Here is a 24,574-nt window from a genome sequence, read left to right on the forward strand (position 1 = left end):
TGGATAGTTTACAGATGAGGAAACTGAAGTGTACCAAGAGCTTGATTTACCCAGGGCCACGAGCATTGCAGGTGATATCAGGCAAGCCATTTAATTCTTATGTCTGATGCTCCTTCCATCACAGAGTCGCTCCCTTTCAAACTTTCTGTAAGTCACATGCAGCAGGAGACTCAGAAGCCAGGCTTAGGCCATGCTTTCAGGTGTCTGAAAGTCTTCCAACTCACCAGGCTGTGCGATCCTCAGAGGACTTTACCTAAGCACAAAGGACACCGTGAATGTAAGATCTTGGTTACTGAGCGGAATCTACAAGTCACACAAGACTGTGTGCCACCATCAACCAGCTCAACTCTTTGCTGCCAAGCCAAAATGAAGGAAGAAGCATCAGCACAATTTTAAACAGTGTCACCTGGCTGTGGGATGTGTGAAACGACAGCAGCTATCACAGATGGAATGGCTGTTTCTGAGCGAGAAACTTTATGTCCCTTGTGTTAGAGCCCTCTCAGAAAGAAGAAAGTGTACCTCTTAGGTGCTGTACCTTCTTTAGTTCAAAATATGCCAATGAATTATTGTCGCCATTTTCAGATGAAAAAAACTGAAGCTCTTGAAGATTAAGTATTTTGCCCAAAATCACATAGCTGGCATACTATAAAAGTAGACTTTGAATCCAAAATCTATTTATTGTCTTTTTTTTAATTGGCTCATGTACTGGGAAATTCAAAGGGTGAGTTCAGGTACAGCTGGATCCAGGATTTTGAACAATATCAACAGGATGCAAACTATCATCATCTGGACCCTAGCTCACTCTCGCTACTCTTGTCTCTCCTCTCCTCTGAGCTGGCTTCCATTTCAGCCTTTCCCCAAAGGTGGCAGAGGTAACCGTCAGTCCACTTAGGTCATATACTCACCCCTGCACCTGGGAGATGAGCTCAGAACCACGTGAGCTGAAGTAGAGAAGGGGTGAGTCCTCAAGAGCAGGAGAAATGCCCCCTGCCCCCTCAGCTCTTGGGCGTGTTTCCTGCAGCAGTCTGCTACTCCCGACAGACACCTCTGTGGGAAAGAAAGCTCGTCAGTGTCCTTCCAGAGCTTGGTGCTTGGCCTGTGCCAGGGGCTTTCAGGACAGCCTTTCTGTGACTCAGTTTCCTTACCTGTTGAAACAGGGAGTTACAGGGGCCGGCCCGGTGGCAAAGCAGTTAAGTTTGCATGTTCCACTTCTCAGCGGCCCGGGGCTCGCTGGTTCAGATCCCAGGTGCAGACATAGCACCACTTGGCAAGCCATGCTGTGGTAGGCGTCCCACGTGTAAAGTAGAGGAAGGTGGGCACGGATGTTGGCTCAGGGCCAGTCTTCCTCAAAAAAAATAAAATAAAAATAAAACAGGGAGTTACATCAGATGCCTAAAATCCTTTCCACAATGCTCTCAGAACTTTTAATTGGTCTTTTAGAATTGTTTCAACTTTTTAACTTTTTAAATTTCTTTATATACTCATATGTATCTGAGTTTGAAGTGGTAAATAGATTTCTCGTGCTGTTGCTCCAGGGGGAAAAGAAATCTGCTGTTATCTGTGTTCCCGTTAACTTTGTAGCTATGTATTACCTGCGCATACTAGTAAATATATGTGTTTCTTCGTTCTGTCTTTCTTGGAATAACTTGCTCTAAAACCTGGTTTGTTTGAATGTTGAAAAGAAGTGTATCTTAATTAAAATAACTCTTCTCAAAGAGAACCATTATCAGAAAAATGTAAGTTTTCCGTAGCTCTTGGAAAATAAAAACTCTTCTTCCTTTTGTTTTGCTCTATTTTAGGACCGTACGGAAAGAGTATATCACTGCGAAGTATGTAGATCATAGATTTTCACGGAAGACCTGCTCATCGTCATCAGCTAAACTGAGTGAATTGCTTGAGGCCATCAAATCCAGGGATTTACTTGCACTAATTCAAGTCTATGCAGAGGGAGTCGAGCTGATGGAACCGCTGCTGGAACCCGGACAAGTAAGGCTTCACCGAGATCCTAAGCTGAAAAGGAGTGCAGAAAATCTGTTGAAAAGATGACTCCTTTTATCGTAACACCACATAATGAAGCTCTGATATGTTGAGTGACCGTGTCTAACTCAGGACAATTTGAGAGTGAAAAGGGTTGCTATGAATTGTCACTTTGGGGTAACTGACGTGAACGAAGCTGCTCTAGGCAAAGTCAGACTTATGATTACCCTGTTTTTATTTATCCTTTCCTTGTTAGGAGCTCGGGGAAACAGCCCTTCATCTTGCAGTCCGAACTGCAGACCAGACATCTCTCCATTTGGTTGACTTCCTCGTACAAAACTGGTATGCTTTTTGTTTTCTCTGAATATGCCTTGTAAGTTAACACAAATCAGTCCTATCAGTGGCCTAGATTAGGAATCACAAAGAGCCAGAAATTATTTTAGGCTTTGCAGGCTTGAGGCCTCTGTCAAAGCTATTCAACTCTGCCATCATGGTGTGAAAGTAGCCATAGGCAATATGTAAATACGTGAGCGTGGCCATGTTCCAATAAAGCTTTATTTACAAAAACAAATAGAGGGCCAGATATGGCCTGAGGGCTGTGGTTTGCCAACCTCTGATCTAGATAAGTATGAAATCCTGTTGTGTTCAAAACTTGCTGCATTAGGAGAGGTTGAAAGTGAGAATTAACAGCACAGGGTCAGCAGGATCTTTGAGTTGTCATTGTTCCTAAGTTTAATAAAAGACAGCAGTGCATATGGCTGACTCAATAGCTAATTCAAATTTGGGAGGTACTAAAAGCAGTATAATATTGGACACAGGAGGTTTGGGCTTGCTGGATTCTCTATTAGGTAGTTCTGTAAGCCACAGATTATAAGGAGGAGCTGGAGCTCATCCAAAGACGAAGATCAAAATAGTGAGTGGATTTGAACCCATATATGGAGAATGGTGCCAGGATATAAGCCAAATAGTGTGAACGCCCCAGCCTCTTCCGTAGAGGTAGTACAGTGTAGTGGTTAGGAGCTGCCTCCGGAGCCATCTGCCTGTGTTCACATCCCTGCTCTGTCGTCCGTATCTTAATAATCTTGAAGGCAAGCACTTGACCCTGTCTGTGCCTCAGTGTTTTCATCTATAAAATAAAGGTTATGATAGTACCTACCCCATAGGGTGGTTTGAAGATTAAATGAGCTAATACTGTCACATAGTAGACACTCGAGAAATGCTGGTTTTTATTGTCATTATGTTGCTTATAGATTTAGGTATAGTGTTAGAAATATAATTTTCCCTGCTTATAATAAGTAGATCTCAAATTTGACTCAGGCATTAGCACAAAAGTAAGTGGTTAATCTGTAGTTTTAAGTTATAGGGTGTCATTTTTTTCTAAGAATATTTTGATGTTTTCAGTGGGAACCTGGACAAGCAGACAGCCCTGGGAAATACGGCCCTGCACTACTGCAGCATGTACAGTAAGCCTGAGTGTTTGAAGCTGCTTCTCAGGAGCAAGCCCACCGTGGATGTCGGTAAGAGTGCGGCGGGTGTCTCTTAGGAACCATAGTAAGAGCGTTTGGTTGGCTAAAACTGAGACTTGCATGTTACGTTATAATTTGATTATTGTTCCTTGCCTCTTCAAGATATATGCTTAGATAATTATGCAGAGTTATTTTGCCCTCCTTTAGTTAACCAGGCTGGAGAGACTGCCCTGGACATAGCAAAGAGACTGAAAGCTACCCAGTGTGAAGATCTGGTAAGCAGAAATGGAAGTGGGAGACTCATTAGACCCCAACTTAAAACGTCATTCTGAGAAACTGGCATTGGCGATAAAAGAAGCAGGTTCCTTTGTTTGAACATTAGTAGAGAAATTTAGACAGGCACTAAGACTACATTTGATAAAAATGGTTAAATGATGAGTTTGTCATCCATGTGTCTTTTGACTACAGTTATGAGGCAGGAGCTGAAAGGCGTTTGAGCAGTGTTATTACCAGACAGGCTTGTGGACTGAGGTCTCGCTTTTTATCTCCCAGACCGTAAGGCTTTCTCTGTAGCTTGACAGTAAAGAAGACTTGTTTGGGAAGGCAATTCCAAAACTTTGGCAAGTAAAGTTCAGAGTGTAACGGTTTTAAAGTGTGAACGCACCGCCCCCCCTCCACCCTCCCAGGCTGTGCGCACTCACCTTTTTGATCCCCTTGGTTCTTGCTTCTTACTCTGGGCTGAGCATGATTCTCTGAACCACAGGACAGGAGGATCTGGGAGAGCTGCCTTCCATTCCTTGGAGCGTCTGCTAAGTGCCAGGTTCCAGATCCAGCCCAGCAGTTGTCCTTCTGTATTCTCTTAAGAACCCTTTGAGGAAGCTACAGTTATCCCTATGCCCATTTTATGGATAAGAAAAGTGGACATGGATTGAACTGGGACTGTCTCACTTCAAAGACCAACGCTCATACTTGACTAACTCTCATTTCACCTTCCGGCCAGGATTTCCCATTTTGAGGCTCATTTGAACATTAAGAAAGTATTTAATTTTGGAGAGAAGTCAAGTCATCGAAATAAGGAAGGCTCTGCCTATATTTCTTCGCAGTTCCTCTTCAGCCCTGTAGCAGCCCAGCTTGTACAATGAGTTTTGCCTACACTGCAGCTACCGGCGGTTCATTTGAAACCAGGGATAAGATGAATTTGCTCCATGTTTATATAATCTTAGGGTGTTTGGCATTTAAATTAAGATGGTTCCACCTGTTGTTGCTTTCAGCTTTCCCAGGCTAAGTCTGGAAAGTTCAATCCACATGTCCACGTAGAATATGAGTGGAATCTTCGACAGGAGGAGATGGATGAAAGCGATGATGATCTGGATGACAAGGTGAGTGTGAATAATGCCTGAGAATTACTAAACCCTTCTCCCACTTACTCTACACTCTGTGGACAAGATCCATTCTTCGTGAGATTGATTTCAGTCCTGGGACCTGATGTACTAGGGCCATTTTCTTTGGTCAGTCTTTAGTCCTTGTTGGGTGCCACTTAGTAGCTGTATTAGAGTTCTCCAGAGAAGCCGAGCCATGAGGGTGTATGGAAAGAGAGAAAGAGAGGAATTTATTTTAAGGAACTGTCTCACATGATCTTGGGGGCTGCAAAGGCCAGCATCCATGGGCGGGCTGGCAGGCTGGCAATTCCTGCAGGAGCTAAGGTAGAGTCTTGAGTCTGAAGGCAGTCTAGTCTGGAAGCAGAATTCCTTCTTCAGGGGTCCTCAGTCTTTTCTCTTAAGCCCTTCAACTGATTAGATGAAGCCCCTCCATATTATGGAGGGTAATCTTCTTTACTCAGAATCTGATTTAAATGTTAATCACATCTAAAAAGTACCTTCACAGCAACATCTAGACTGGTGTTTGATCAAACACCTGGGCACCATAGCCTCGCCAAGTTGACACATAAAATTAGCCATCAAAACAGTTAATTAATAAACAGAAAGTCATCATTTATTGAGTACTTAAATACGGAGTAAGCAACAGAAGGCATGCCTGTGTTATCTCAGACCATCTGTACCGAAAGCCCACTATGGCATTATCATTGCCCCTGTTTTACCGAAGGAAACACTGACACACACAGATTTTGCAACTCGTCTGAAGTCCTACAGCTCCTAGAGACAGTCTCGGGGATTAAAGCCAGTTCTGTCTGACTCGCACAGGTAGTTCTTAACTACCTCTGAAGGTTCGGTCCTGCGTTTTTCATCAGACATGTATTGAGCGTTTCCTCTGTCCCAGGCAGGGTGTACGGAATGGTCAGGGATGGTCATAGAGAGGTGTCCTAAAGGCATGTACCACTTAGAGAAGAGGTCAGTTCTAACACAGTGGATGCCATGATAATGAGAGTGGGGAAGTTCCTGAGAACGTCCAGAGGACAGAGCAACTGCCTCTGCCCTGGCCTGCAGCAAAGACCTTATCAAGGAAGTCACATTGGAGATGGGTTTCTGAGGGGAGGGAGGAGCTTGCCAGGCAAAGGAGGAAGAGGAACGCATCCCTCCAGGGAGAGAGAGGAGCCTGTGCCGAGGCCAGGGGCTGTGACGGAGCCTGGAGTCTGAGGGTGGTTAGAAGCGTGGTGTGTGGGGTGCCTTTGCTTGGGGAGAGGCGGGAGGCTGCGCTGCAGAGCCAGACAGCCCAGATCACGAAGGGCATTGCAGGCCAAGTTTGGCCTCTTGGCTTTTATCCAAGGAGTCACAGGCCAACAGAGGTTTATTGTCCGAAGAGCAAGGTTTCCTACCAGCTCTGGCCACAGTGTGGAAAATGGGCTAGAATTTAAAGAAACTAGAGTCAGGGTCTGTTCAGGAGGCCAGTGCTTCCAGTGGGAGCTGGTGGGTGTGTGCTCTGGGAATGGGTCTGAAAGTTGTCTGTGAGCTCCCCGTGGTCTGGACAACACTGAGGTGTCTAACTTGGGAAGTTGCATGGATCCTGCTGCTGTCAACAGGAGTGCAAACACCAGTGACCCCTCACAGGGAGGTGGAAATGGTTTGGAATCCAAGAGATTGGGGTGGGATCTACAGATCTGAGTCATCAGCATTAGAGGTCAGTCAAAGCCACAGGTGTGGAGGAGGTTACTTTCTAAGAGGATGTAAAATGAGAAGAAAGGTGAGGATGGAGAACTTGGACATGAAAGGGTTGAGCAGGAAGGAAAAGTGAAGGTCATAGATTACAAATGCAGCGGGTGGAAAACCGTTCAGCTGTTGGTGAAAGTGTCCTGCATGGGTGGGCATTTGTCAATTGAAAGTTAACTCTAACTGTGACCTCTCGCTTCTGAATACTGCTGGTCGCTAACCAGTGTCTCCCTCATGTGACTGGTAATGGTGACGTGAGAATCACAAGTGTGGTTTCTGGATCCTTCGCTTGTACCGTGTCGTGGCTCTTAGGCTCCCATTGTAAGCACTGAGAGCTGCAGGAACGCAGATTCCCAACAAGCCCACCCTGCGGCGGTCCTCTGTACACCTGAAGCGTAGTCCTTGATTATTGTCTCACCCCCTGCCCTGTGCTTTCATCTGCCAGCCGAGCCCAGTCAAGAAAGAGCGCTCCCCAAGACCTCAGAGCTTCTGCCACTCCTCCAGTATCTCCCCCCAGGACAAGCTGTCACTGCCGGGATTCGGCACTCCAAGGGACAAACAGCGGCTCTCCTACGGCGCCTTCACCAACCAGATCTTCGTCTCAAGCACAGACTCGCCCACGTCACCAACCTCGGAGGCGCCTCCACTGCCTCCTAGAAACGCCGGGAAAGGTACGGGCTTCGGGAAGGGCCTTGTGACTCCCTCCTCAAAGCTGGTGGTCAACCCAGCTTTGGGGTAAAAACTGCGAGGAGCATTTGAGTGGCAGAGTACGGAATGTGATGTCAGGGACAGTTTGAAATAGGGACCTTGCCGTTTGCCAAGCACTCGTGCATTATCTCATGTTAACCTCACACAGTCCTGTGAGGTATGTGCTTTTGTGCGCATTTCACAGATGAGGAAACTGAGGCTTAAGGAGGTAGAGTGACTTGCCCAAGGTCACACACCCGGTAAATGGTAGAGTTGAGATTGAGTCTAAGGTCCACATAGGCTCCAAAACCTGTGCTCTTTCCTGTATAACATGGGATGGAACTTCAGGTCTTTGGAAAGTTCTTTCCTCTGTGCTGAGATGCCTCTCTCCAGAAGACGTTCATAGCAGCAGTGATAGTTATGAAGTACTTGCCTTAAGAGGGGCACTCAGCCCAGCACTTCCCATTTCATGCTCACAAAATGGGGTCGGTATTACAGTTGCTAGCATCATGCAGACGAGGGGACTGTGGTTCACAGACGTTGAGTAATTCGCCTACGGTTCTCAGCTGTTTGGGATTCTGACCCAGGTGCTGTGACCTGAGCCCACAGTCCTTATGCCCTCTGATGAGGACTGCTTTTCCATGGGACACACATGGGGCAGAATCTTACCCAGAGGAGGGTTCTTATGCAGTGCTTTGTCAAATGCCTCTGCAGGGCAAGCACCACGGGCTACAGTCCACCGCCCCATTCTGTAGCAACAAAGAGCTGCTCGTGGATGCTGAATCCACAGTGTGCCCTGCTCAGAAGGGCGATGTGTTCCCACCTGTGCAGGGATCATTCGAGGCACAGAATTCCCAGCATTAAAGGGTCACCCCAGCCAGGGGGACATTGAGAGGTACCCAGAGCTGTCACTTTGACTTTGGTCTCAGCCAGTAAATCCAAACGCAGGGTTCTCCTGTGCCCTCAGCTCATGCTAACGCAGGTTTTGGGGCCCCTCAGTACACAATGCCGTGCCTATGTGAATCACACTGGGGCTATTTTCTGGGAAATGTGAGCTTTATTCAAAACAGTGTTTTTTCAGAGCTTATTCTCCATTCAGATAGTGTTATAAATGGGAGCTGTGTTCTTAGACCGCAAATGGCCTCATAGATCATGAAATAACGGAGAAAAGTTAAAATAAGGCTTTGGCATGAACGGTGCTCATCAAGGATAACCAGTGACCATAAGAGTAACAGCACTTGTAAGCCAAAGGGTTAACCTGCTGGTGTTTTTCTTACTGTTCCATGAATTATGCTAGAATGTACGTACATAAGGCGTCGGAATCCTTTTTAAATCGCTAACACTGCAGGTCGCAGATCAGTAGTACTATTGCTGCTCACCTCTGGGTAGCGACATTCCCCATCAGGATGGCAATCCGAGAGGAACAGAGATTCCCTTTCTGCACCCTAAAGAGGACTGTGAGAAACCTCCAGACCAAAGGAAATGATCGAAGAAGTCACTCTGTAAGGTTCACATCCACTAATTAGGGTTACTGACAAGGGGTGATGAGCTGTCTACAGGCAGGGCCTGCGCCTGCTCAGAGATCCTCCAGGTAAGTGAGAACCTTGCAAAGGTCTACGGGAGAAAAGGACACCAGAGTGCTGGGGCCCAGAGGCTGCCTCACCTCCCCCACCCGCTCGTCATTTTATCTCAAGAGAACACGGAAACCCATAAAATACACTCTCTGACTCAGCGCCAAGCATCTCTCTTCTGCCTGAAGAAATTCTAACTAGCTCTTTACCAAAGGCCCAGAAGACAGAGACCAAATTTATTCAGTGACCCAGCTGCCGAGACAAGTGCTTAGAGACTTGGCCGCGCAACCGTGGTCAGCTAAGGATACACTGCTTGCCCTCCACCCCCCAAAAATCCCGTCCTTGAAAACAGAAACCCCTTTTTACCGAACTCAGTGTTCTTCCAGGCCGCTCTTAGCAGGACGTCGTATTCGGAGACTTAGCCCGAGCAGGTGAGACGGGAGCACAGCCTTCGCGTGACTTTTGTGAGGAACTGGAAATGTGAGCCACGTCTCGTGGCTAGGTTGGCTTGTGTGCCCTCACATTTGGAAAAGTGATAATGGTTAGAAGGGAGTTCTTAGAAGACATTGTTGAAGATCAGCTGACGCTCTGTGCACAGATAATTCTCTGTTTTGAAACCCTTACACTTTTTTCGTTTCCTTCATTGAGCTGATAGAACCATTTGCAGGAAAACAAGGACATCTTGAATCTGCCATTTGGGTTGCTCATCTTCCATGGCAAGTAACGAGGAGGTCTCTGCTTGCAGCAGACGCCATTTCCACAACTGTGAGTGTAGGGGTCTGAAGATGAGGGCTTCCAGGGAGGCAGAAAGAGACGCTCATGAAGTCCCCCCGATAAGAGGAATGCGGAGGGGAGAAGTAGGAAGAATTAGTCTGAATCCAGCTCAGGAGTGTTTTCAAGAAACTCCAGCTGCCTCATCAAAATGCAAGGAAGTTGGACCTAAATTGCCACCAAGAAAAACCCTGTTATGTTAAAGCAGAGCTGCAGGCCAGGTCAGAAGAACTCAGCGATCCAGAGCCCCACACTCACCACCCTTCAGCCTTCGACAGAATCCCTTTGCTGCCTAACCCCTCTTCAGATGCGATGTCCAATGAGACTAAATTAAAGCTACAAATTTGAGTCTGCAGAAGTTTGTTACTCCTGATCAGCGGTTCCCCACCCCCCGCTTTACTATGTTTGTTAAGACTAGACGTTCTGCAGTCTTGCCAAGATTGGCTTTTTTTAGTCTTTAAGTTAAGATTATGTTGTAGGACCTGCATTTTTTAGAGCTAAAAGGATGCTGAAAGATTAACCCAACCTGCAACCCATGGTACAGCTCAGAAAACCGAGCCCTGGAAAGGTTAAGGAACTTACTTCAGGTCACACAGTGGCTAAAAGAGGATGGAAAACTAAAATGGGCCTTCAGATGTCAAACCAGATCTTCTAGCTTCTTCTTTTCCATGTTGGGGAAGATGGTCTGTTTCTGTCTTGCCTTCCTCATGGAATTGCCGTCAGGATGCGATGAGGCAATATATGGAGAAAGCTTTGTGTAAAACGCAAAGCCTGGGCTGCTGTGAGAGACTCCTGGTAGGATTGTTAGGCTGTGACTCTACAGATGTTTCTAGAATGTGGTGAGCAACTTGATACCTATCCCACAGAACAGGTACTTGAAACAGATATTGCTCGTTTATGGTGTGGTTGTTTTACTCTATTTGTAAGTAAGTTTAAGCTGTAGAACTGCGGTTTTCTCACATTGTACAGTTCCATCCCTTTTACGTAGCGATGACAGAACTGTACCTGACATGAGACAGTCCTGGAGATCAGTGGGAAGTGGGATTAATGATTAGTGGGAAGGACAGGAAGCATTTAGCTCCGCATCTGGCACATAGTGAGTGCCCCCTGGAGCCTGTGCTGCTGGCATTGGGGCCACTCCAACTCCTCAGCCCTGAAAGGGTCCTTTTGGGAATAGGGCTGGTGAGGTCCCCCAGGTCTGGTAAAGCAGCAGGTACTCTGAACAGTGAAACTCTGCACGATGTAGACACCTTAACTCAGGAAAGGATTTGTTACATCAGTGAATGATAAATTTGATCTCGAGAAATTTATTTAACTTAGTTAAAAGAACTAACTTTTCTGGGACCAGCCCCTTGCCATACTGGTTAAGTTCATGTGCTCTGCTTCTGCAGCCCGGAGTTCATGGGTTTGGATCCCGGGCACGGACCTACACACCACTCATCAACTCACACTGTGGCAGCATCCCACATACGAAATAGAGGAAGATTGGCACGGATGTTAGCTCAGGGACAGTCTTCCTCAAGGAGAACAAAGAAGATTGGCAATAGATGTTAGCTCAAGGCAAATCTTCCTCACCAAAAAAAAAAACCTAACTTTTCAAGCTTCTAGAAACACCAACAACTGATAGGCTAACTACAATTCATTCCCATCTGCTCATGAAGTCAGTCCCCTAGAGTCAGGCGTAACGCAGCCCTCTGAGTGTTGTCTGGATGCCTCTGAGTATTCACCCTGCACTTCGTATGTGTCTTCTGTGATGTGGCCTCCCTGCTTCACACGGACCCTAGCCCCGGTCTGATAAGCTGGCAGGACATCCACACAAGGCATCCTGAGGCCCCCACAAATGCTTGTTCACAACTGCTCAGTGTCACGGAGAGTATCACACCAGATGCCACCCTTGCCTTCAACTCAGGTGAAGAGTCAAATACCCTCCTTAATCTAAGAATAGAGCTAGAGAGTAACCCACTATCGAAGGCAGATCCACCCGTCGAGCCAGACCACAGCCACCTGGACAGCTGCGAGCCCCTGTGAAGCCAAACTTGATTTTCTCCTCTTCCAGGAAGCCTTTGTCCCCTTGCCCCACCCAGGAGACTGGGGTTCCTTCCCCCATTAGTGCCAGTCCTGTCCCTGCCCTGGTCTCACTGTAACATTTAGCTGATCTCGCTGAGTTTCAGGTCTTCATCTGGAAAATAAGGAATGGCCGTCTGCCTTACTGGTCACTGCTTGGAGAACGTGGAACAGTGTCTATAAAGTGACTTGCACACAGCGAGCATTCAATACGCGGGAGTTTGTTTGATCCTGCTGCATCGCTCAGGTCAACAAACGTTCTGGGCACTGGGAAGGCAGCAAAGAGTAGAGAAGGAGCACCCACTTTGGAGCTCACCCTTCAGCGGGAGAGGGAGCCGAGCGATGTGCCATAGGGGCAGCACTGGGCTCACTGTGGGCGCAGGGAGGAGAGGCGCCTCTTGCAGGCTTGAGGAGAGGCCCGAGGAAGTCTTTGTCTCACTGTCTCCCGCTTACAAGACCAAACCCCTCAAGCACAGGGGCTGTGAGTGAGCTGTCCTGGCATCCCTGGTGTAGGGGGTAGGGTGCTCCACCCGTGCTTGTTGAATGAATAATCAGCCGAATCAGTGAGAGCATATGCCAGAAATACGTGGCTGGAGTAAGGAGGGGCCACTCATGAAACTAAACCGGATGTCCTGGGGATGTGACCATTGACTTGCTGAAAATCTACAGAACGTTTGCAGCATTATGCTAGTACACAGTTGTGTAAGCATCCTGTACACCATTTCTCCAACCTTCATTTGAGGTCTGTGGCGATAGTTAGAGAAGGCAGAGGGGAGTGGAGAGGGAAGACCTCCTTGGGATGTGAAGGTGGCCTGCTATCATGAAAGTGCACTCCTGGACGATTCTGACTTGCCCTGGAAATATTTTCCTATTAGCAGCATTATTCATATATTGATGACTGTACAGTTTCCTGGATTTTTTATCTCAGCCATTTGGATGGCTGGATTTTAAAGCTTCCCGTGGGCTGCTCTCCTTTATTGATGTTGGATTTTTTTCTTTTTTTGGTCCTATTATCAGTCTCCCCCAAACCTTTTTAAAGCATTACACATCTGTCACCTTGTCACTTGCTGGCCGAGAGGGCATCTGTGATGTTTGCCCTCAGCAGTGGCACTGGCACAGGCTCGCTAGCAAAGTCACCTGACTGCCAGGGTGTGGAAAGGGAAGCCGGGGAAATCCTTGTTGTGCTTCTTGTGGGTAGGAATGTGTGAGTCATTGTTGAAGAACCACCCCTGAGCCCCTTGAATCCTGGTGCTGTTCTCTTAATTACCAGTGTCCTGGACGGAGATTGAAGGATAAGAGAATAGCTGATGCCGTGTTCTGCATGTAGCGCGGCGTCATGCCTGGCGTCACACTGCTGTGTGGGAATCCTGGCCGACTCTGCCGCTGACTTACTGCGTGTGCCTGCACACTCCACTCCACCTCACCGTACCTCTGTTTCCCCATCTGAGCATGGAGACGATAATAGGTTCTTCCTTCTATACCCACAGTTCTTCTCTAGATGAATATATCGTGTCTTTATTTACTTTTTAAAGTAACAAACTTTTCACTCTTAAGCTCTATACTATGAAAACCATTAAAAAATAATAAAATTTTCATTTGTATTGTCCAGAGCTGTATAAATATTACATGTCATTAACACTTATATATGGCATGTTAGAATATGTAAATTCACTTATACAGACTATTTTTTTCAAAAATTATCAGGATAATTTGTAAAGCCATCTTCTGGATCCTGTTTTTCTTTGAAGTTTCAAAAATGTACTTTTATTTGGTCTCCCAGCATAGAAGAACTCTGGGTTTTCTGTTTTACTGAAAACCAAAGGTACAAGGATATTGAAAAAGAATCCTCCTGTCTTACACCATGAATTACTTCCACAGACTTACATTGAGTGCCCAGGGTGTACCAGGCTCTGAGGGGAGAAAGACAATGTGGATCTTGCCCTCAGGAAGCTTGCAGCCTGGGAAGGCACAGGTCTCACACGAGGTAGAGACCATCTAGTCTGTTAAGCCTTGTGAAGTTCAGAGATAGAAGCAATTGTTCCAGGACCAAGGGGATGGATTAGAGAAGGCTCCTGGATGAGGTTACATCGGAGCAGACTTTTAGCAGATGCACACAGTTAAGTCTCTGAATGTTCCAGCCGGGTGGACGTGGTGCATTCATAGGAAGGGAAGCAGGGCACTGTCGGCTGAGCGCCCGGCCTCGAGTCACACAGAGCCCACTTCACTCGCTGTGACTGGCCAGTTATAAACTGAGCCTCGGGTCTTACCCTTAAGATAGGTGGTCATGAGGTCGTGATAACAAAACTGCTTTATAAGATGAGCTCTAGATAATGTGTATTAAACTCATGTGTATTAGGTTAGGCACACAACACTCAGTAAATGGTAGCTCTGGAGAATTTAGGAAATGGAGAAGGAGATTTGAAAAACGTGCTGATTGTGATTTTAGGAATGGATTTTTTTATATGTATATGCTTAGGTGTAGGTGAATGATTTTTCAGAAGGGCAGTTTTTCTGGGCTTAACATGAACGGATTTCCTTGTTGTTGAAGATGGAATCCTGTCTGGTGAGATTTGATTCAAACCACCTCTGTGGTCAAGAAGATGATGTTTTCCCATGCGGGAGCTTTCATGACCAGAGGAAATGTCAGTTCCCGGGAGGGTCTCGGGAGATAGCTTCAGCCTTTCGAGCCTTTAAGTGGTTGGGCCCAGGAACATGGAACAAGTGCTTTGGCCTGCAGGCTACTGTTGGGCTGCCGGCGTGAGCACGGCGGCTTCAGAGATGTACAGTGTCGTCGTGTGCCTGAGCTTCCTGAGCTCGGGCCACGTGCTGGGCACACTTCAGAGGTGGAGACCTCAGTCAGAGGCCCCCCTGAGCTGATGACATTGAGGTGCCCTTGGCGGCACAGCTCAGGGGCGTCCAGTGGGGACCACTAGAGTTAAAGGCAGGGCAGAAGGTGCAGATGCAGGGACCAGGAGGCTGTTGGAGATGCAGGACAGCAACCCAGGCATGTGACCCTCAGGAAGAGCTGAGGGGCTCTCTGTCTCCTCTTAGAAGACCTTCTGATAACTTCACTAACCTCAGAATTATTCATAGCAGCTTTGGAAGACTCGACGCATATTTTTAAGACAAAGAATTAGACGATATTTGACATGATAGCCGATGTTAGTGGCAAATGAGGTTTGGGACGTTTTCCCCTTGCTGGCACAGGCCCTGGCAGAGTCAAGGGAGAAAATTGACTGTGCATGTCTCCCGCACATCTATTAACCTTGCCTCTTAACTCCTTTTTGAGTTTGTTTGATGCTGTGTTTATTCTTTTTTATTTATTTATTTTTGTTTTAGCTTTCTTTACCCTGCCAGAATTGCTTCTTTCCTGACTGAGCTAATATTCAGGTGTATTTTCATAAAACATCCCCTTTAGTGCTTAGAGAGCCATTACTCATTTTGGAAGTCTTCTCAGCTCCTTAAATCTTAAAAAAATGGTCTGCTTTTCTGGGGTCTAACATAGTGTTTTTCAACCTTTTTTAACTGATGCCCTACCAGCCAAGAGGATGTTGTGGCACCTTCCTTTCTGTAGCTTCTATTACAAAACAATAAGTGGGTCTGTGTTTGTTTTCTATGACAGATTATGGTATTGAATATTCCTTTCTAAACTTAACACTGTCCCTCCCTATTTCCCCTTCTCCGTAGTTTTTGATCAGTCACCCTAGGTGAGACATACTGTCTTCCTTAAGAATCACGAGCCTTAAAATGATAGAAGTTAGCAGTTTATTCGTTTATTTGTTCAGTACTTTGTTACCAAATTCAGTTTCCTCTATACCAGGCCAGAGACAAGCCTCGCCCGAGTAGAGCCTGCAGCCTGGTGGGGGAGACAGGCAATAAGCAAGTACACAGAGACAAATAATTACAGGTTGTAATAGCTGATGTGGAGAAGACAAGTCTGTAATGACATGTGGAACACTGATCCCTTCATTTTTGAAATGATGACTCAGGAGGCCTGATTTTGCTTGGTCGGTAGTTATAGGACGACACTGGTCCGGTTGCTCCTAAAATCACGCACACATACACCTTTGCCCAGAGACGTGGCTCCCTTAGCATTTTGTCTCTGGCAGTTTTTGTCTCCCTGCAGGGTTTGGAACTGATTGAAGGACCTTTCACATGCAGTGCGTCAAAAAATCCCTAGATGGCGATGAAGAGGAAATCGCTGGAGAATCCCGGCATTGTCTATTATCTATTCTCCATTTATTTCCAAGAGGAAAGTTACACTTCCTAATACTGAGCATCTGTTGTTGTTTTCCTCGTGTGCCCAGGGCAGGAAATGCTGCTCTGGCGTTCAGGAACAGCAGCATCAAGATGGGTGTGCCCCTCGCCAGTCCCAGCTCTGCCCCTCACGACCCTAGAAGCTTAGTCCCGCCAGGGCCCCGCTTCCCCGGCTGCAAAATGGGGACTAATAGCTGACCCAGCACCTCACGGGGTTGTTATGCATATCAAGCGGAGTGGCGTGTACGAGCATATTTTGAAAACTGCAAAGCATTATACAGACAGGGCTGTAATAACAAGGACTTTGTTACAAAAATAGTTTCTGGAACGGCAGTGACTGGTGCCGTCATTAGGCGTTGATTTGGGGTAAGAGCAAGGCCTCTATCACGTATCAAACCAGTAGGACTGAGAGAACAAATTAGATACTGGGGCCGTTTCGTCCTAAAGCAGATGATCACTTTACGGAGATCAACAGGATTTACTTCCAAGACAAGAAACTGGTTTAGGTCAGCGTTGATCGTGGGGCTATCAGAGTTTCTTTGACCCAGGACGGAGGCTGGCAGTAAGGAAGCTTTTCGTGGAGCACGCAGAGTGTAAAAAGCTCTTTTGGAGCCTTTGTGGGTCACCAGGTATCTACCGTCCTGTGTAAAACATCTGGCGTGGCAGTGTTCTTAGCTTTTTTTGTTGTTTCTTTCCCCCTTTTTTCTCTTAGTGCTTGTGGAAGCAGTTTTCCATGAACACAGTTAAACCGTATACCTGGTAATAATCACAAAGAGATATTTGTCAGCTTGCCAGCATATGGTGCGCGGCACCACCCGCCACTTCAGTGTCCCATTGAATAAACAGAACTAGTAACAGACAACTCGCAGAACAGCTCTTCAAAACAAACTCCTTTTTTTTTCCTCAAAACATTAGTTCAAAAAATCAACTTTTGCAGTAATGGTTTTGTGTGTGTGTGCATGATATTAACGTCATTGCTGCCCTCCTGTTTTATACTTCTGGAGAAAGTTGTCTTTTTTTTAAATCTGAGGAAATCAATGTCTAATTTGTATAACTTGTTCAGGCTTCCAATGTAATCGGTGGTTTATGATTTCTAAGACAATTCAGAATTGGAGGAAAAAAGATTCTGGGGATTTCCCTTTTTTCCAAGTAACTGTTTACATGAGATCTTCATTATTTATAAGTGATTAAAAAAAAACTCAGGCAAAGTTTTCTGACTAAAATAAAAAGTAGTGGAGAGAAAAACCCTCTTCTATGAATACTTTTGTGTTTCAGCCTGTGGCCTATTGAAAGGTTAGCGCATCTCTGCTTTTTCTCCATTGATTTTTCTGGCAGTGCTGTGTGCCTTCTTACTCAGTAGATTTTGCAATGATTCCAGTGGGATATTGGTTTTAAATGTGTGTTTTATTTTTCCCATTGTACCTAAATGATGATCTAAACCCATTAGCATTCCATGTTGACTGGCATTTTGTTCCTTAAAAGTGCCCACTCTCCCTTACTTTGTTTTTCTTGTGTGGGGGGGGTTTTTTGTGTTTTTTTTGATAAGGAAGATTTGCCCTAACATATGTTGCCAATCTTCCTCTTTTTTTTTTTTTTTTTTTTTGCTTGAAGAAGATTAGCCCCGAGCTAACATCTGTGCTAGTCTTCTTCTATTTTGTATGTGGGATGCCTCCACAGCATAGTTGATGAATAGAGTAGGTCCGCACCTGGGATCCGAACCCAGGAACCAGGGCTGCCGAAGCGAAGCACATGGAACTTTAACCACTTGGCCACAGGGCCAGCCCCTGTTGTAATTTTTTTTTACCGGCAATTTTTGAAAACCTTCGTGAGCTATTAGGTTGCTGGAATTGGCCATATCCAGCGTATCCTTTTGTCTCTGTGTGTCATACCACATTTGATTGTGGAAGTAACTGCATACTGGCTGTTCTGTCTGTGAGACTGGGATTAACCTTCCTGCCCCATTCGATTCCTTTCTAGGTCCAACTGGCCCACCTTCAACACTCCCTCTAAGCACCCAGACCTCTAGTGGCAGCTCCACCCTGTCCAAGAAGAGGCCTCCTCCCCCACCACCCGGACACAAGAGAACCCTGTCCGACCCTCCCAGCCCACTACCTCACGGGCCCCCAAACAAAGGCGCAGTTCCTTGGGGTAAGTCATCCTACAGTCAGGGCCAGCGCTGCCCGGCCCAGGCAGTGCGTGGGGCTCCATGGGCAGACGGAGCAGACTGCACACAACTCGGATGAGGGCTTGGATGCGTCTGAGTAGGATGGTACTGCCTCTTGAGGCCGAGAAACATTTTGGAAAATATTTAGGGCCATTTAAAAGCTATGGTAATAATAAGGTGCCAAGCATTCCCTGTGCACCAGACACGGTGCTCATAAGCCTTCTACCAGATCTCGCTCAGTCACGGTAGCAACACCGTGAGACAGATACTGTCAACCTCATTGACAGACGAGGAAACAGGCTCAGAAAAGCAGAGTGATCCCTCCTCCTCATGGCAGCCAGAATGGTTTTCTCAAAGTGTGAGTCAGATCGTAGTTACTCCTCTCTCTGCGCTTCAGATAAACGCAGGCTCCTTCTGCAGGACCTAGGGGGCCCTGCGCCCTCTACCCTCATCTCCCAGCGCCTCCCAGCAGCTCTGCTCTCTGCTCCACCGCACCCTCTTCTTCCACCTCTGGGCTTCCCCAGCTCTTTCTTTCCTCAGGCCGGTCCTTCCCTGTGCTTGGTCATGCACTTTGAGAGGCTGGCTGCCTTCATCCTTCTCAGCTTCAGTGTCTGTCTCCCCAGCCCTCCTCCCTCAAGGAGCCCCCGACCCCCTATTTCCTTCAGACCACCTTATCACAGTCGATAGGTCTTCTATTTGTGTTTGGGTTTTGGTCTCTCTCCAATGGGAACTCCCTGAGAGCAAGGACCTTGTCTGTCCTGTGCTCTCCTGTGCTCTCAGGGCCTAGAGTCGAGCCCAGGCCACAGTAGGCACTCGGTAATCAACTGGAGAATAAACACACCCAGCCAGAGTCAGTCAGTTTAACCATTTCAGTAACAAATTTCCGTCCACAAGGTACAGAATGTACATCTGTGTCCATCTTTTTACTTCTCCACACCTCTTCCCTAGCCTGCCAGCAGTTTAAGTCGAGAACCAAGTGTCCTCCCAGCGCCCGGCAGGGTCCTGGGCCACGCTGGGCACAGAGAGTCTTTGCTCAAAGTGCATGCTGGTTGGCATGTGTCACCTCCCCTCCTGATGAGTCACTGTGGCTTTTTTATTTGTTTTTTCATTGTAACTGATAGGTAATTCAGCTGAATGCTTATAAAGACCTCATCAAAAGCCTATGTCAAGTGTTCTGAATTTTTGGAGTTTTTGCAAAAAACCATACTACCCATTTTCAGACTGGCACACCTGTCTGATATCTGGCCCAGATGCCACACTGTGTGCATGAATATGTTTGCGTGGTCAGCCATTCACTCAGCATACTTACGTATGGTGTGTATGGATCTTTTCAACCCATATGCTCAGGGAGCTCATGGTCTAGTGAGGGAGACAGACAGGTAAACAACTAAGTAAATGTTCTTAACCAAATACCATGGACCTGCTGAAGCGTGGAGTGTTACACTGCAGGGGAAGGCCTCGCAGAGGAGACGCTTACGGTGGGTGTTAAGGAATCAGTCCCCATGGGAAGAACAGTGGGGAATGCGGCCCAGGCACACGTGAGCACTGTGTGTGTCCTCGATGTCTCCAGAGGTTGCATTGCAGGGCCTTCAAGAGGCCCCAGATTTCACCCAAAAGGACTTTCCCCACATAACATTCCATCGAAGGTTACCAGTGTCCTGTGCACATTTTCATACTACAGATCACAAGTTAATCTTTTCCAATTTCACATGACTGATCCTGTTCAATGGGTTTTTATTTCTGTGTAAAGTTTGTAGTGCCCCTCTGCACCTTATAGACTCAGTCGATCTGCAGGTAAATTTACCAAACTTAAGAATCCTCCCTTTCTTAAGATTTCTTTCACATCACTCAGCAGCAGGACTAGAAGCTGGTATTTTGTTTGTTTTGGCTTTTTTGTGGGTGAGGGGCATTTTTCACTGAGCAAGAAAGTCACCACTTGAAGAGAGAGAGTCAGTGCCGCCTACAGCCAGCCTTGAGGGACAAAGATCAAAACCTGTCCATGGCAAAAAAAAAAAAAAAAAAAAGTGACCATTCTCCTTGTCTGGAGTTTGGGTGGTCACGCACAGACAGCCACACATGGTGGTTCTGGGACTGTCAGGGCTGTGGTGTGTTGGAGCGTGTGCACATGCCTGAGCGTTAGGTGAAGGCATGCGCAGACGCAGGTCAGTCACGGGCATCTCATCGGGGAGCATAAAGTCGCTCCAATTCTAGTACTCACGCTTCATGTTGCAGGACCACTTGCTTGGTTTTATCCCTGGCTGTCTCCTGCTGACGTTGTGTTCCAGAAGCCAGAGACAGGGGCCAAACTGCTTGTTAATAACGCGCTCAAGGGTCAGACCCCTAGGCAACATTTAGGATGCCTGCAGCTCCCTCTGGGAACCCATCTTTCCAGGGCTCCTCTGTCCCCGTGAACCTCCCTCTCCCAGCCTCTGAGAGGAGGGCCTTGGACTCTGTGAGATCAGGACCAGGGCCTAGGGGTAGCCGCCAGGCGTGAGTAGGTGAGAGAGAGACACCCTGGGCTCTCCCCAGCCCTCACCTGCCCACCCCCTGAAACAGGACGTGCCTGCCACGTTCCCAAACTACATTCTTTCATCTGAGATCTGAGCCTTTGCTCATAGTATGCCTTCAACCTAGAATTTTCCACTCATTTGTGTTGATGCTTCCTCATCCTTCAAGGGTCCTCTCCAGGGCCCTGCTTAAAAGGCCTTCCACAGTGCAGCCACCGGCCCCCACTGCCACTCTTTGTTCCCTGTGGCATAGGGACTGTCACACAGGTTCTGTTTGCTTCTCTGTCCTTCCCAGTGCATCCGGAACTCCTCAGGAGGGCACAGGCTGTTCCTATCTCAGGGGAGCAGAGGGCTCCAGCGTGGACCCCATGTCACACTTCCCGGATTCTTATCCCACTCTACCACGTGGGAGCCCTGTAACTTTCAGCGGTTCTCTTTGAATTGTTCCATACCTCAGTTTCTCCAGCTGTAAACTAGGGCTAGTTAATAGTCCTTATCTAATTCTTAGCCACAGTTCCACAGAGTAGGAAATGCTGGGACCTCAACTTTAAGGACGCTGAGACTCGGAAAGTTTAAATCACCTGCCCGACTTCTCATAGCGGCTCAGTGGGAGCCAGGATTCGTCCCCAGCCTGGGGCTAGAGAGCCCACGCTCTGCGCCCTCTCCGTGCTGTGCTGCTTCTGCACGTGATAGCTCGGGGGTTCCACCAGCTGCCGCCCTTCTCAGTGGTTGTGTCTCTGCCCGTGAAGCAAAGACAGGAGGAGGCATGTCAGCCATACCTGGCCGTGCCTCCTCATCCATCTGCACACAGGGCCCTGGTGTGCGGCGAGGGCCGCTCCGAGCTTTCTCCCTGCCAGAACCACAATGTCCACAGCACTCAAAATAGCCCCGGCCTCACAGTACTGCAGTCCCGCCACTGGGATGAACTCAGCCATCTGTCTCAGGAGACTGCCAAGGCCGGCCTCTGGGCAGAAAACAGAGAGGTCTGTGGGCAGATTGGGGTTTTGTGGGGACTTTGATTTTTGAAGTGGCATGTCATTAAACCTCACCTTTGGAGACAAAGTGATTTGTTTATAACCTACTTGATAACAGGCCAACACGTATTTTAACACACTTTAAATAAAGTTGGCAAGGAAATGAAGACAACAGGAGAATAAAGGTAGCAGAGTAAGATGAAGTACAGGAGCGTGAGCTCCTCACAGAAGGCACAGCCAGGTCACATATGATGGCTGGGAGTAGACCGCAGATTTGACACTGAGGTCCTTACAGAACAGAGCAAAGAAAAATACAACTAATTGTCCAGTTCATGGTGGCCGTAAGATGACCCCCTTCTCACACTGGAGATCCTTGTGATTAATACCTGAGAGCAGTTGCCCCGGGACCTCTGTTCTTTGGCAGGTACTCAGAGAAGTATCCACATCACACATCGTGGGAAACCATAACGTGCACTGAACAAACATTCTGGAAGCCCGAGTTCTGATCTGGGTTCTGCCAGTCCCTAGCTAAGTGACTTCTGGAAATCACCTAACGTTCCTCATCTTAGGCCACTGGGTCTAAGTTGTATAAGCTGCTTTTTGTAAGGTAGGGCAGATAATGGATGAAAAACTATGCCAAAGATTGATTCACTGCTCGTATTTCAAGGCCAGAACTTCCAGGTGAAAAGCCTCAGTATTTGATATATCTGATATATCTGATCCAAAGCATGCACGTCTACTTATTAGAAGTAGTAGTAGCTTGTAAAAGAGGCTTTGGGTAGAAATTTCCTTATTCTTCCTTTTTCTTGCGTTTCCCAACGTATGTTCATGTCAGCTCTACCCTGTCCACCCTCAGCCCCCCTGTGCATTTGGTTCTGGAAGTATTAAGGCCTGCTACCATTTGTAGATCGTTCGCATGTACCAGGCACCCCGTGCTTGTTCATACGTTATTGCGTAAGCCACCACAACCATTCGGTAAGATAGGGACTCCCATTGTCCCTAGTTTACTGATGGGGAAATGGAAGCCCAGAGACGTCAAATGACTTGCGTAAGATCACAAATCCAGTGACTTCAGAGCTGGTTTTTGAACCCGTTTCTGACTCTGAGGTGCATGTAGTTATCCAGAAGACTGCTGGAGCTTCTGTGCCCTTCACTCTTGGGCCAGTGCCCCCCTCTCTTTCCATAAACTCTTGGCCCACAGCTTCTGAGCTATAGTGAGTGACCTCGAGTCTTGGCAACAGCTTTTTCAGTTGCCCGCCCAGCGTCTCTCACACACGTCTGTGTAATAGACTAGAATCCTTCTCCAGATTGCACGTAGAGGAAAAAGGAGTGAGCTGCTTCCATGTTTTTGCTCCTCCCTCAAAAACTATCCTATTTTGAGAAAGTTTTCTAAGCCACGCTTTTCTTCCTAGGCACAGCAGGTGACCTTTGCCTAACTCTGAGGATGACAGGGCTCCTGTCTGCCAGAGCACAGGGGCCTGCGCACCAGGCGTGTGAGAAATCAGGCAGTGGGCAAGAGGTGGCTGAGTCAGCACCGTTCGTCCTGTCTTTTTCAGCAGCACCTCGTGCTGGCCCTGTGCCAGGTACTGAGTGAGAAAGTAGGTTACAGAGATGAACAAGGCAGAATCCCTGACTTTGAGATGCTTACTCATTGAGTAAATCATGATCATTTCTATTACGTTCCAACCAAGAGCTACGAATAATGTGAATTACCCTTTGTGTCGTGCTCTCTGTGGTCCAGCGCTATTGTCAGCATGCCACGGTTTATTTCTTGTGATGCTCATACGCACCTAGTGGAGTGGGTGCTGTTGTTCCCATTTTATAGGTGAGGGAACTGAGGCTTAGTAGACAAAGTGGTGTAATCCAGACTCATACCCCCTGGTCAGTGGTACAGCTGGAATTCAAAACCAGGCTTGTCTGGCTCCAAAATCTGACCCTTGGCCTCTTGTCTATGATTAATGGTTGTAGGTATACAAAAAGGAGGGAGTGATCAAGTCTCACTAGGGAAGAATTCTCAGAAATTGACTTTGGCATTATTCTTTGAAGGTTGCATAGGAATTCACCATGACTGGGAGGGGGATAGGTGTTGCAGTGGGAAGGAACAGAGGGTGCAAAGTGGCAGAGACTTACAACACATGTTAGGGCTGGCCTCATGGCATAGTGATTAAGTTCAATGCGCTTCACCTCGGCAGCCCAGGTTCAAAGGTTCAGGTCCCTGGCATGGACCTACACCACTTGTCAAGCCATGCTGTGGTGGTGACTCACATATAAAACAGAGGAAGATTGACACAGATGTTAGCTCAGGGCCAGTCTTCCTCAGGGGAAAAAAAAAACACAGACACAATGTCTTTGGAGGATGAAGTCACCTTGAGTGGCCAACGAGTTAAATGAAGACTCTGGACACTGGGGCTCTGGGCATCCGGCCACAGCCCCTGATGTGATGGCTCATCTGTGTGACAGTAGAGTGCTGGCCACAAACAGAGCCAGGGGCTTTTGCAGCCCTAATGGCCTCATATTCAGTCTCATGTGTAATAGGATCAAGAATCACTGATTTGGAATGTTTTCTACTGGAAAGGAAATCAGCACATGTAACAGTTTGTTCCACAAACTTTCCCTGACATTTTGACTGTTATGGCTCATCTAAGTCTGAAAGGGTGAGATTTGATGCCCAGTCCTGAGGACTCACATTGGGCACCGTGCTGAAAAGAAATGCCTGCCTCGAAGGAAATCACGGAGAATTTCATGGGAGGCTGCCAAAGAAGCCCCTCCGTTTAAGTTAGAGGTTTGTGGAAACATACTGTTGGTTAGAAGGAGCATCTTGGTCAAATAACACTCTGTGTGAAAGTCTTTGGCCCTGGCAACCCCAGGTCAGCTTGTTTCTTCTTGTTCTGATGTCGTGGAGTTGCAGGAAGTTCTGTGCAGGAGGCCCCATCTGAGCACTGCCAGCCTGTCCCTCTCCTGTAGGGTCAGTGGGACGGGAGGTGAGAGAGTGGTGGTGTAGGACAGACGGTGGAGGTGGATTGCTCATCTCT

General features: G+C 47.3%; 1 protein-coding gene across 1 annotated transcript in view; it reads left to right on the forward strand.

Annotated features, from left to right (window-relative positions):
* Positions 1-24,574, forward strand: part of ASAP1 (ArfGAP with SH3 domain, ankyrin repeat and PH domain 1) — a 307,119-nt gene that overhangs the window by 263,105 nt on the left and 19,440 nt on the right. The window contains exons 18-24 of the mRNA XM_046641983.1: positions 1,800-1,986; positions 2,234-2,319; positions 3,379-3,494; positions 3,651-3,718; positions 4,715-4,822; positions 6,993-7,218; positions 17,875-18,045. Of these exons, the coding sequence (XP_046497939.1) occupies positions 1,800-1,986; positions 2,234-2,319; positions 3,379-3,494; positions 3,651-3,718; positions 4,715-4,822; positions 6,993-7,218; positions 17,875-18,045 (962 nt within the window). The remainder of the gene's footprint in view (positions 1-1,799; positions 1,987-2,233; positions 2,320-3,378; positions 3,495-3,650; positions 3,719-4,714; positions 4,823-6,992; positions 7,219-17,874; positions 18,046-24,574) is intronic.

The sequence above is a fragment of the Equus quagga genome, chromosome 16 (genome assembly GCF_021613505.1).
Source record: "Equus quagga isolate Etosha38 chromosome 16, UCLA_HA_Equagga_1.0, whole genome shotgun sequence".
NCBI classification, from domain to species: domain Eukaryota; kingdom Metazoa; phylum Chordata; class Mammalia; order Perissodactyla; family Equidae; genus Equus; species Equus quagga.